This window comes from Ptiloglossa arizonensis, chromosome 9 (assembly GCF_051014685.1).
Source record: "Ptiloglossa arizonensis isolate GNS036 chromosome 9, iyPtiAriz1_principal, whole genome shotgun sequence".
Lineage (NCBI taxonomy): Eukaryota > Metazoa > Arthropoda > Insecta > Hymenoptera > Colletidae > Ptiloglossa > Ptiloglossa arizonensis.
Window position 1 is genome coordinate 9,907,882 of NC_135056.1, and position 14,205 is coordinate 9,922,086.

At 40.2% G+C, this 14,205-nt stretch overlaps 1 protein-coding gene across 1 annotated transcript in view; it reads right to left on the bottom strand.

Moving 5' to 3' along the window:
• The window catches only part of LOC143151650 (lachesin), a 244,963-nt gene that overhangs the window by 30,561 nt on the left and 200,197 nt on the right, over positions 1-14,205 (bottom strand). Inside the window, exons 4-6 of the mRNA XM_076320999.1 lie at positions 7,209-7,391; positions 6,262-6,457; positions 2,592-2,720 (exon numbers count right to left, since the gene is read on the bottom strand). Coding sequence (XP_076177114.1) covers positions 2,592-2,720; positions 6,262-6,457; positions 7,209-7,391 — 508 coding nt within the window. The remainder of the gene's footprint in view (positions 1-2,591; positions 2,721-6,261; positions 6,458-7,208; positions 7,392-14,205) is intronic.

Below are 14,205 nucleotides of genomic sequence, written 5' to 3' on the forward strand. Positions count from 1 at the left end.
TTGTTAGACGCTCGTTCCACTCGCTCTCTTTTCTTGTACACGTCTCCCTATACCCAGGCCCGCAGAGCCCGTTCCGGTTCTCTCGGTTCTTTTTCCGTCGTTCCTTCGTCTCACGCGTCCTCGCCACGGTGTCCTCGCTAAACTCGGAACGGCGAGTAGGTATATCGCCTCGAGTGTAATTTTATTATCTTTCTGTCCTTTCGACGCTCCGCCAGCCGTCTCGACGCCCTCCGACCCTCTCCCGACGTCCCACCGACCGCCTCTCGACGTCCCCCCGACCCCCACTTTTCGACGACGCCTTAGCCACGTCGGTTCGCGCTGTTATTTAAACTGTATTTTACTTTTGCTTCCTTTTCTCCTTCCCTTTACCGCCTCCGACGCCGACGGACGCCCGTGTCCCTCATCCCCCGTGCTCTCGAGGCCCCTTGCTCCATCCTGGCCTCTAGCAGCCCTCTAGCAGCCCTTCGCTTTTCTTCGTTCCGTCGCTTCTTCTTTTCTAATACGGACGCGAGAGCTTCCCTTTTGCCGCGCTGAAATTATGCAAAGAAGGAGACGATGGCTATCTCCTTGCACGCTTCTGCCTTTGCTACCACCACCACCACCACCACCACCACCAACACCACCACCTCCACCTCCGCCTCCGCCTCCGCTGCCATAACGCGTCCAAGTACGTGTATGTACGTTTCGGTCGAGACGGGACGTTTTAAGACCTTGGGATAAGGCTACGCTTTTGGAGATTTACACTCGACGAGATCGATAGCAAACGTTCCGTGCCTAAATCCAGTCGGGTACACGGTACACTTTTTTGAGATTAAAGGACAATTTTATTTGCAATCCATCTTCTTTTTGTTTCTCTCTTCCGTACATCGACGAGTTCACCGAGACCCGATCTCGTCTTTTCGCGGGCAATATTTCGGGGAACGCGACTTTCGAACATTGATATTTTGTAATTGATAATTTTTTAATTTTTGCTTTGTTTTTCGAAGCATCGTTCGTTTTTACCGTATGCCGGAATTACAAGCTGGAAGGAGGGAAATGTATCAGAGTTTCGAGAACTATTCTCTGCGACAATGGAAAATTTGTGGAAACAAAGTAGGGAATTTCTGTGGATAAAATAATCGGTAGAGTGCGGATTTTATGCGTTAATGCGGTGTATATTTTGCTCGTTTGATTCGACGGTCCTGTAGGAAATTGAAAGTATCCACGGATTTCTCAAAAAAATCATAAAAATTAAAGAATAAATATTTTGCACGGAAATCTTGCACGTATATTTATGTATAGACCGCTGTAATATTGCGAATGTCAGCTCGTCAAATGATTCGAATGAGTTAGTCTCTTGCGGTGAACTAGTCGAATTACCCACATACGAAATATTGTTCGAACGAAATATAAAATTAATTTAGCGTTTTTGAGAACGCTCGAAAAAGTGTGTGCAAAACTGGTATTACGTTTCGGTGCATTACTGCAATTTATGAAATTTATCGCACCCTGTGTAAAAGACATCTCGTATAGAAATTCTAAAGCGTGACTATTCCGAGCAGCATTGACGTTGAAAGTAGGTTATGGAATTCGCATGTGTAGAATTCGGTATACCGGTGAATATATTACAAGCTTCTCTATCGTTTGATGTAACTCAACGTACAACGTCACGTAAAATCAGTCGGAAAACGAGACCCGGTAAAGGTATTTATGCACTTTGAAATTTCACCGACTGTAAATCATTTTTATCGTACGGCTCTATTCTACGTTATCGTAGCAGACAATTATAGAAACGTCTAGGAAAAAAAAACAGTCCTCGATCCTTGATCGTTACGCGATTCAACGAGTTCCTTTACAACGGTACGTAGTGATGATAGAACTGAAGCAAGATTTCTACTTAAATAAACGACGTACGTTTATGAACGTTTACAGACGTCCCGATGAGTAGCATTTAAATATTAATTAATCTTTAAATTAATCTTCAATCATTCGTACATTTTGTCGGTATACGGACGTATCAATGTTTAACGTCCATATATTTAGAGAAGGTGCAGAATTGATTCAGCACAAAAGTTAGTTACTTTCAATACCCTTCCAAAAGAAAGAAGTGTTATGTACCGTTATATTTTACAGTACCTAAAAAGAACATCGAAACCGCTATCGTCAATGTCTCCAGTTTTACGAGAAAAATTATATCCTTGCAACATCAATTTCAGAAACATATTCTTTTATATTTTAGTCTGTTCACATTTACGACAAGTCTTCCCCACATTGTGTAACTCGAACAAACAAGGATCTAATTGTCAACGAAAGCATATTCTAAGAATTTTTAAAGCTTCGTTGTCCTGGATCTTCCCCTATCTGCTTAAGGACCGTGAACGATCGTGCTTGTTATTACAACGTATAAGGTAATTAGTGTAATCTTAGGCAACAATCGATGGCAGTAAAGGATGTTCGTACGTGAGAGGATTTCGTGAAATAAGTTATGCCTGCTATAGTTATACCGAAATGAGCGAATCAGCAGAATCCATTGCGACTAAGAAGATAATCTTCGGTGGGAGATAGATTCACGAGGGAAAATAACCGTGGAAACGATATTAGGGCGTACTCACAGTGCACGTGCAGCATCATCCGTTTGCTGACTGATGGTGGTACTCCGTTACTTGCGATGCACAGGTAGGCGCCCATCTCGCTTCTGGTTACTTTCGACAAAGTCAGCGTTTCACCTTCAACGGTGGCTTCTGCAATACATAAAACGGAGGGAAAAAATTTGAAAATCTGTTCGAGCAACTCGCGATCGAAGACGATGTTTTCGAGAAATATACGGGACGTATTTTTGCGCACGGTTCGTGAAAATAAATATTTATTTTCGAATATTAAACGCTACTCTTTAGTTAGAAAATAAACACCAATTAGCACATTCTCGTTGATTTTTAAGCAAACATCCCCTGTCGTGCCCGTTTATCGTGTAGAAGTTATAAATTTTCAACGAAGCGTTATTCGAAACACATCCGTACAACATTTTCGCTTTGTTTTTATCCGCAAAATATGCTGGTAGAGTTTATTTGGAAACTTGTCAGTTCTGTATATCATGTACGGGTTGTAAAAAAATATATTGTTCGTGGCTTTCGGGATTAATCTACGCGTCTGGATCGGTAAGAATTTTTTTTTGAAAAAATCTATCTTAAAATATATTTTCATACAAATTTAAAATTTTAAATTGTTAGCACCATTTCTGTGTATTCTGTTCGACAAAACGCTTGAAATGTTCGAAACGAATAGTTTATTTTCTCGTTTGGTATCGGTGAGGACGGTAATCGTATTTCGGTTAAATAAATAAAACAGAGATTTAGAAGTAGAATTTGACCTTTTCCCAGAATACGATAACAATTGCTCGCCATCATAGAAAACAGTGAAATTATGTAATACTTCCAAATTGAGAGTTCCGATAGCTCAGCTAAATTTTACTCAGAGCTCGGGCTGGATTATCCGTACATTACTGGCAGTGAATAATACCCAGCAGTTCGCGTAATTGTTACAAATATCAATATCGTGTTACATAAAGCGAGCTGCATTCAAGATTCAGTGAATAATTTCGTTTCATCGCATCGAGTTCCGACAAAGGGCTTGTAAACTGAAACGATCGTCAAATATATTCAAATGTGATCGTTGGCGGGGTATTTAATTTTTTCCGCACTTTATTTTCTTAAATTGTACCATTTTTCACAATATTCGATACAGTCTCTCCGAAAGAATACTCGAAACTCTTGAAACGAAAAGCGAAGTATGATTTTAGAAGCAACCATAGAAACGAATGAAAATTGAAATTAAAACGAGACGAATTCAATACGCTTTGTTAAATCACTGATAGTACGTTCGATCGACAGAGGGGTTACGATTGCACGATTTGTTTCAAATTCGATGAACAATTTTTTTTTTTTAGAGGAAAATTGTTATTATTCTCCAAGATCTGCACTCATAAATTACTCAATTGTAATCGAATCAATCAACCATTGAAATCGATTTGGTTTCGTTACTAATCCGACACATCGGATTTATCTTCAATAGGGTCTTACTTTCAACTCGATACGTCGATCGTATTCATTCAATATTGTTCACCCCTTACCAAGTGTAAAGAAATACCACCGGGGTGAAAACGTTGTTTCGCCCTCGTTTGCAAATCAAAGTCTCCCGAATTGGAAATTCTGTTAGAAATGGTTGATGCAATTTGTATATCGGAACACGATAGTAAACATGTTAACGAGAAGCAAGTGCAAAGGGTGATTCGCGAGAAAAGAAATTTCGCCACAAAGTCTGCTCATGTTCAAATACAACTCTATAATTGTATCAATAACTGCACAAGTTCAGCGAGTTATCGTTCAGTTTAACTATTAAATAATTCATGTACTCGTAAATAAACAAAAAAGAATCTCTTTCCTGAAAAATTAAAACGGAACTCGTGCAAATTAAGAGTGACTTGTTCGTCCAGCATGATAATACGTTTCTTGGTCTTTAATATTGTTCTCTTGCATCCATTGTACACAAAATTATTTACAAGTGAAATTCTTTGTAAAACCGTTACCTCTTCAAGAACATTATCCAATGTAAGTCGTGTTACGTTCGTCTTTAATTACACTTTACCCTCGATAATTGAGTCTTTTATTTATTCGGTCGATATTTCATCAACCTTCGCACACTTCGTTCCCTCTAATCTTATTATGTACCTAATTAACTGGTTCCTTTACTGGATACCTTACCTGTCATTTTACTCAATTTACCCATTTCCCCCTTTGATCTTCGCGATTAGTCCCCACTTGGCTCGTATTATTTGTCGAATCTTTTCAATTTTTTTGTTTTCCGTTCGTTCGTGCAGGCAACGAGGACACCGAAGAAGAAGATTTTCGCCCGGGTATAACGCGTTCGTGTAAAAGTGATCAGATTACTCTTTCATTCCCTGACTAGAAATCTACTTCAGTCGGCATTGTGATAAGCATCGTCGGCTGAGTATTTGCGTGATTCGATGTAACGCGAGGCATCTAGAAGGAAAGCTTCGAAATACGAGTGACGACAGCCTCCTTTCGCGGGGAACGGAAGCTTTCCGCGAATTCAATGGTTAGAGGGATTGTCATGTGCGGTTCACTTTATTTGAGCCGTCTTCCGTGAAACGCGAGAACAACGATAATCTGTTTAGAATTACCAGCTCGACCGAATCATCTATACTTATGAAAATGTATCAAACTGTCGCACACTGGCCAACCTTAAAACTCCAGTAGGACAAAACGATGAAACAGATTATTACGAACTTTCCTCCTGGAGTTTTATTCGTTTACCTTCCACCCGTTTTGGCAAAATACATTCAAATACGAGAAATAAAATAACGAAGATCGTGCGATTTTCTGATAAATTAATAGGAAATGAGAAAGTTGTATAAATGGGGGATTGTAGAATCATTGCTAGAGGTATCTCGAACACAGTGAAAACTCACGCCAGAACCATCATCCAAAGTAGAAATATTTACTCGATTGATTCGTACTCGAGATTATTTCAAGATCCGTTGTTATAGCTCGTTTTCTACCAAGGCTCGAACAATTAAGGGTAATCTCCCTCTCTTCTCCTACTTCGTCTTTTTTATCTCAAGAGTGCTTGGTTCGTGTCAAGTGCTGGACGAATCTCTGTTTTATTTACTGTCGATTTGTCGCGATTTAAAATATATGCCACCTGACCTCGGAATCGCTTGTATTTCTCTTTTATGTAAATACATCGTGGCGAGCCACGTATCTCCGACGAAACAACGAGAGACAAACCACAATATATATATATAAAAAAATGTGTTTGCACAAAGTGAAAGGTGCATTCGTGTGGTAACAGTCGCAGCGTTTGTTAATGAAACTGTGACTGACAGACACAGATATTTAAAAATTACGAAGCTGCAGATAAATTTATGAAAAGCGGGTATTTAACGTCTTAAAACATATTCGAAAAGTGTTTTGAACAAAGTGAAACGTATTATACATTCGTCCGATACGATTCGTAATGTTCGTTAATTAAATTGTAACCGATAGAACGAACTTGTCAAGAACGACGAAACTACTGATTAATTTTTAAAGAGCGCGCAATTGGTGCAATTGTACGATCGATGTGAAAAATTGACGCATGTATTTTATTGGAAAAAATGACAGTGACTTTCTGTTTTCGAATATTCGTCGTTCTCACTTTGGCAAATGTTCTGTATTACTATCGTAATTGCATAGGTTGTTTCGTAATAGTGAAAGTGACACTTACTTTTTATTTTCCCGCCTGAGAGTCCAGCACGGGAGATGATCTCGGCGCCATCTTCTCGTTTCCAATTGATCTCGGGTTTTGGATATCCGCGTGCTTTGCACACCAATTTCGCAGATCCACCCTCGGGAACCATTAGATCGTTCGAGGTTTCTTCGGATATTATATCTGGTGGTATCACCACTTCCAAAAATGCACTCTGTAAAAGCAACGATTGTTATTTACATTCGGCGTGCACCCAAAACACTTGGATACGTAACATTAAGAAGCAGAGGTGAAAGTTAAATCGTTAACTTGTCCCTAATCCGTGCCGGGTGCCCGATCGAATAGTTCAACTTCGTTCGAATCGCGAGTAGGCTTAATCGATCGAAATTACAATCGAAACGACCACGCGTGGAGAGAGATAAATATTCGCGTACTTTCCGTTTCAACGTTAAACACGCACAGTTCGCATCCGTCGAGTAGAAAGATCCTTGTCTCGTGTCGCAAATAGTCGTGTCCGTTTCGTGAAACGTTCGTGGAATAATTTTTAACACCGATTCGAATATCTTCGTTCGATCTCGTTCCACGCGCCGAGTGAAAAGAAGTTAACATTATCGTTTCCATCGAGTGAATTTTAACAAACCGTGAACAACAGATCGTTGTACGTTCCACGATGTAAATTTCAATAGAATTTTCGAGCATGACTCTGTGGAATTCAACACCACCTGGAGCAGGTCAGTGGAAACAACTACTTCCAGGCGCAGAACGGATTTCACTTTAAAATGAATACCCTCCGCGCGAAAGCATCGCGTACAATAAAAATCTGACCCGGATCTAGGGTAAAAAGATTCTCCACTTCTCCGAGCCATTTTTTCTTTTCGTTCTCTCTTTCTCTCTCTCTTTCTCGCGTGCTTTTTTCGGGGGGTTTTACCGCGCGCTCGCCATTTCGAAGGATAGTCTTTCCGTACCTGGCTCTTCATAGGATCCGTGTTGACCTGACACATATAAATGCCCCGATCTTCACGGCGTACCCTGTGAATGCTCAACGTCCACGTGTTGGCATTGTGTGTGACTGATAAACGCGCGTTGTTCGTGATCACGTTCATGTGAATCGCCAGGATCGCCTTGGTGTCCGCTTTGATCCACGCCACCTGGCCTCACAAACCCATTTCTTAACACACTGCGCTTTTTCGCGCCCACGCGCTCAATTTATTCGCTAACAATATGCACAGGCTCGTTGCTCCAATGCCTTAATCGCTAAACCCGCGGAGAATCGCCTTTGGTAAGGTATACTTCGCGACAAAGTGGCGGGAAAGATCCTTGAGTTCAAAGCAAGAGGATTTTTACTCCTATACAGTTACTTTTTATATCTTCTTTTATTCTCTTACTTTACTTCTTTCTCCGGTCACGGGGAATCGATGTGTCGTTTTCTTTTTAACGTACACGATCCGGGTACAATAAAAAGACGTATCGTTGTTGTTATCATTGTTAAAAATATCTATCCGAGAAATCTCGTCTGGATATTTGCAATTCCAAATCCCCGATTTTATGCCGATATTTTGGTATTGTGGATTTCGTAACAACAGGAACGATAGCATTCGTAATTCTTGATACGAGAAATTGTTCTATTGGGTGAAATTGGCGCAAAGGCATACGTGTATAGGTTGCATGAAACGTATCGTTGTTGCATAGTGATATCTTCGAATTTAATTTCATCGTTACGTTTTCTTTAGCATTTTCTGGTGCGTTTGAAATATAGTATGAGATCAGATCTAATCATGTACGAATGTATGGTAACACATTTAAATCCGAAGATAAGAATACGTATGTACGTTAACACGTTTGCACATCATCTAAATTACATCTCATGTTTCGAGAGGACTGTACAATGCCGATCGAAACGTAACAATAAATATTAAATTTGAACATATCACTGCATCACCAGTCCTTATTCATTTACGTTAATATTTGTACACGCGATGTCTGAAAATATATTTATTTACATCGATGTAAATTTATCGCTATTTATTTCGATTAATTTTTTCTCGTAATTTCAACATTTTCATGCAACTTTTCAATTACGTTGCGTTCCAGTTTTTTCCGGTGATAAAACAACGTTTATGAAAATGATAGAATTCCAAAATTTGTATAGGATGTAATTAACGTCTTTGCTTGTGTGCAAGCATTATGATATAAAATCTCCTTTGAACTCAAGTATGCTTCGTATCCGGACGGATGTTTAAAACACTGTAAGGGTTTAATCATCTTCGATGCAATGAAAGAGTAAATCGGTACTTTCGAAATTCCCAAAATTATGGAGAAATTTGATTGGCACCTATCCGATGTACGATATTTTAAAAGGCAATATTATTCTTTTAAATGGTTCGAATAGAAACAGGCATTTTATATTCTCAATCCTACGATAAGTATAATCGGTTTTCAAAATAAAAATTCCAATTTTCTTATACTTTCCTATAAACCGTATTGGTTTATTAGATACGAGGCTACTAGCTTTGAATTTCTCTTTTTTCGTGTTCCGTTCCCATTTTGCGGAAGCTCCTCGATTATAAAAAAATGATAATATCTCCGATTCCATTTTTTACTCTTGTTTCATTGGAGTGCTTTTTATACGAATATTCGCCTTCTTTTTACCCAAATTGATTCAAGTTACGATTTGTATATATTAACTTTTGCATTCGATTTTATAATAAAAAGTCTCATTTTATTCGTCTTTTTATTGATATTCGTATCGCAACGAGTACTGTAGAAATTTACATCGAAATTTGTATCAATTTAGTAATTACAAGATCAACGTGTGATATTTTCAAGATATCTCGTGAATTTTAATGGTATTTTATCCGAAGCGCGTGTAAAAGGTGTCCGAATGTATCTGTATATTCGTGTAAAAATAGTTTCAAATTTTTTTAATAATACTTTCAAAACATTTTGTATAAGAAAATAGGGAGCGTATTCTTGCTCAACTCGTATATTTTAAAATTTTCAAATAGAAGCAAGATAAAGAAAATGCAAAAATTCAAAATTCTAAACAGAAGAAAATGTTTTCTCTTTTGTATGGCATTCATTTCCTTACGTGTCGCTTCGTTTGTAAGAAACCAATACACAGACTTTCAAGTGTAAAACATCGTTGAAAACGGCAACATTCTAAATGATTAAAAATTGCGCAAACACAGACACTTAGTATCGCTCGAAAAGTATCACGATGCATTTTCATATTACGTATAATTAATTTTTAACACATCGCATTTCCTACACAATTCTCCCGTGCATCCCCTGACTTTTAACCTATCGTTTTCTCTATAGAGGTTCTTATCTCGTCGGTAAAAAATGATTTCAATTCGTTTCTCCTTCTCACATTAATTTTCTACACTTTCGAGAAGTATACATTTAGATACCTCCGTATCTAATTCCACAATGTGAATTCCTGGGATACCCTAACAATTACTAACAATTTGCCTCGATAGTTAAAGTCGAGCAACGTCCTATCTTAATACGAATTTTTCCTTTGCCGGGCAGCTACGACGGACGTAGCCTGTATCACGGTACGCTCGTCCAAGTTTTGCCGAAAAGCTGGTCGAAAGGCGGTTTTCAGGGGAAGCTTCCGGCCCTTATTTCGCATAGATATTATTGGCATGAAATTGAACCCCCGGCATGTCGAATATTTGACCTCGCGTCGCTTTGAAAGGCTATCTATCAACCAACAAAAGAGGTCTGCGGTTCTTATCGATAACTCGAAAGCGGAGTGTACAGAGAACGCGAGTAGGGGGAGAGACACGAACGGGTAGATAGAACGGCGGGGGCCGGGGGATGGGTCGGGGGAGGGGGGAGGGGGGGGCTTTGAGTGTTTGGTACTGACGGCCCTGTGAGTGCCTCCACTTATAATACATTATACGAGGATAGTAAACTCCCCCTCCACCGCGCCCCGTCTCCCCTCCAGAACGTCGTGCTACCCCTTCTCCGTGCTCTCCGCCTTACCGTGGAGAGCTCCAAAAACGAGCTCTCCTCGAGAACTGAAAAAGTCCCCGGACGACAGATGCTCGCGACTCTGAAACATTTATGCCACTCTCCCGCCTCCTCGCCTCTACCTTTTTCAACCACTGTCCCGTTTTTTTTCTTTTCAACGGGCGATCCTCTCTACGGCGATTCATCGAATGATGATTAATGACGACGATAGGCGTTCCGCGACGGAAATCGAAGAGAGAATGGACCCAGCGTGCGAGGGATCTCGTTTCAGATTTTTCCTCGAGACGGTGAGCACCTCGGGGATCAACCATCGGAGAAACGTTCGATTCGAGACAATATGGATACTTGAAAAGTATATACACTTGAAAGTATCCATATCGGAGGGTTTCGAATTTTCGTCGTTGAAATCGTACGCGTGTCGTGTAAATTTTTTTTACGTATTTTCGATATTGCGAACTTCGCAACGGAGGGAGTTACACTTTGGAAGATTATACGCGTTTACGCGAAGAAACATTCCGTTAGTATCATGTTTGCAGTTAATACAGAATCGTAGGAAATGTATCGTTAGTCAGTTCGATTATTTTCGCGTTTGTAATATTTGTTTCAATATCGCGATCGCGAGTTTGTTTCTCGGTTGAGGTAACTTTAACGTAGGTTTCTTGGACGCGAAATAATTGTCGACCTATTTTTTAACTTCATCGTGAGCTTCGAAGCGCTCTCCTTCTAAACCGTGTTGCATCGATCTAAACAGGTGGCGGAAGGTGCAGCATTCGGAGAGTAGGCAGAGTGAGGAAGCTTTTTCCATTCTAGCTTTATCGTTTCGACAGTGGCTTTAGAGGTATGCGGCATTATCGTGCTGCAGAATAACGATGTATCCGCTCTTTCGCGAGATTCATTTTAAATCAAGATAAAAGAAACGTTTTCTTTACAGAGAATATTTATCGATGCGTTTCGTTACGACAAAATTGCCAATTTTTGCGAAATTAAAGAAAACAAGAAACACGAGTTTAATGCACGATAGTTTAGTAACGATAATAATAATAATAGATTTCCAAAACTTAGTTACCGATCCAATACAATGATGCGTTTCTCCAGTTATTTTACAAGAATTTTTTCAAATACAGCTACGTTTAAATATGAAATAATGATTCGAGGTATTTATCGCGAAAGGGAGCCGATTAATTCGTAACGAATTGTTGTCGCGTTGTGTCATTGAGAATTTTAATTACAAATGTTCTTTAGAATTTTAGCGGTTGCGTCTACATTACGTTCATATTGTACGATGATAAATTTAAACCAAACATTCCGCGATGTTAAAGGGGTACTTTCATATCTATCGCAATATCGCTAATGTCTATGGTACTTTCGAGCTTACTGCAGTGTCTGATTCGTTTTGCACGTTCCTTGATTGAAAATTAAAAAGTCACGTTAATCTTTAATCGACATTAATAAAAGTCAATCGAAAGGCCAACATTAAATATGTGATATTATAAAAATGATACAAAATAAAAAACTCTTCGAATACGATCTAATATAAATATCGAGAGGAGTTGAATAATTTTCAATTTCATCTTTGCGTTATTACTATTCGACGTTGGCTCGCATCGAGCCGGTACAAACCACTTACTACGTAATTATTAAATGTGAATTAGGAGAACTTCACAATGCCTTAAAAATCACTCGTCGTGTAATTTAAGATTCGAGGTACTCTTATTTGTCATCGCTTACATTATCTATGCATTTCAAGAACCGTACACTGAGAATCTGAAAACAATGTAACGGAGTTCGGTAGACGATAACTTTTATCAACATCGAAACTCGGTTGTGTCTTCTTTGTTGTATATACAACGAACCAATTTCACAAATGTTACGTACAAAATTTAAGGTTTCGTTCAGGGATCAATCGAATCGAAATGCTTAACAATTTCTTACTTCATTTTTCAAATATTCACGAGAACTTGAAAAAATAAATTTGAACGTTTATGCTCCAAAGTTTATCTACTTTTATTTTGTTCCCTCTTATCTTACTCTCTAGGCACGATTTCACTCGATTACTCGACAACTGTGTTGCCCGAGTTAACTCGGGCACGGCTGTAAACTGATAACTGCATGCGATGTAAGTGCGAATAACGCTGCATAAAAGTCCAATCAACCTTTAAAAGTGTGTTCTCGGTGGAAACGTTTGGTCAAATTGCTCGAAAGAAAGGTCCCGCGTTAAAAGTATAAAATACGAACAAATTTAAAACGTCGCTCGAAGAAGCTTTTACGGAACACCCTCGATGGTCAACGCGTTTAACCATTCAATGTTGAAAAATTGTCATTCTAGTTAATTACCAAATATCAACGTCCAACGGTCGATCCTGTTCGTTTTTTGTTCGTCGAACCGTACCTACGAAATTATTTTTCAATTCGAGATCCCCGAGCAACGTACAATCCGGTTGCATCTCGAAAAGGAAATGGTTCCCGGTTCCAAACGAATAGACCCCCCTCCCGTATGCACCTCGTTTGTAGCGAGCCCGAGGAGGTCGAAAAATATTCATAGAGTCGAAGGTTGCCAAACGATCTTTACTTAACCCCAAGAAGGAAAACCCTTTTCTCGTTCGAAAACATCACGACCTGAAAAATCTCTCCCTTCCTTCAATCTCGGGTGCCACCCCGACGAAATCCTCGACGAAGGGTCTCTATATAATCCCGCGGAGTCACGCGACTTGCGTACCCCCGTAAGAGATCGCAAATTTACAGCACGAGGATAACGGTTTTTCCCTGCAAAGCGGAATCATAGTTTTCCATGGCCTTTTGCCCCTTCCTCGCACGGGATTTCCCACGAACCTAGCACTAGGGCGCTCTTCCAACCCTTTCGAAATAAGTGCGCGCGAATCTGTTTCTTCTGTACGGTGAAGTCCTTCTTCATGATATACACTTTAAACAATTGAAAGATTTCGAGCAAAAAAAATCCTTCTTCTAAGTTTCATTATTTTCATTATACGTTTACGTACAGGAACGAAACAAATTTTATCACGATAGTTATTATAATATTCCTGGTAATGTAATTGGATGTGATAGATTTCAACGTTTCGTCGATCGGTGTTTCTTTGGGTCAGTGTAGACCCGAATTTTTGAAGAGTAGGCTTTGAGTCAGTGCAGATCCGGATTTTCGAAGAGTAGGCTGTGAGTCAGTGTAGACCCGAATTTTCGAAGAGTAGGCTTTGGGTCAGTGTAAACCCGGGAAAATTCGATCGCGTTATTGGTTCTCGAATGAACAGTTCCTGGATTGAGTTACTCGTCGCGAGGAGATCGACGAAGCTTTAACGCGGGTCAAAACGGACCCAAGCTCGTTTAACGAGCGATTGGAAGACGAGGTAACGCGTACTCCGACGTTGCAATTGTCGACAGTGTTAAGAGTCAACTATAGTCGGCTCTGTGCTCCACGGGTCTTCGCGCGAACTATAATCGACGCCGGGACTCACGAGCTTTCACACGGCCGACTATAGTCGTCCCTCGGACCGAAAATGTCAAATATCCGGAACCAACGAACGAAAAGGAGATTCTCGGCCGAGTGTTCGTCGCGCGAACTTGCAAATGGCCCCCAGTTGGAGCATTCGCGACCGACGACCAAACCGCGAGGTTCACGTCGCCAACATTTTCGTCTTTTCGTTCCGAGCGATAAATCGATATTTGTTAGTCTCTCCGGGAGCAGGATCACCGCGACCCTCGTTCTAACCTCGGCACAATGAGAGCTACGACTCGAAGGACCATAAGGGGGCGGGAAAGAGGTGGTTCTATGGAAACGAGTTTATTTTAAGCGAAAAGACGCCCTCTCGCCTAATGCAGTTTCCCTTACGCATTTTCAACTTACGACCGGCTGTCTCGTAGCTTCCCGGTCGAGGAGGTGGGGTGGGCCAGGAAAAAAAAATGGAGCAGGGAAACAGAAAAAGAAGAGAGGAGAAAAATAGCCGGCAAGGTTGGAGAGGGGTCGGAAAGGTG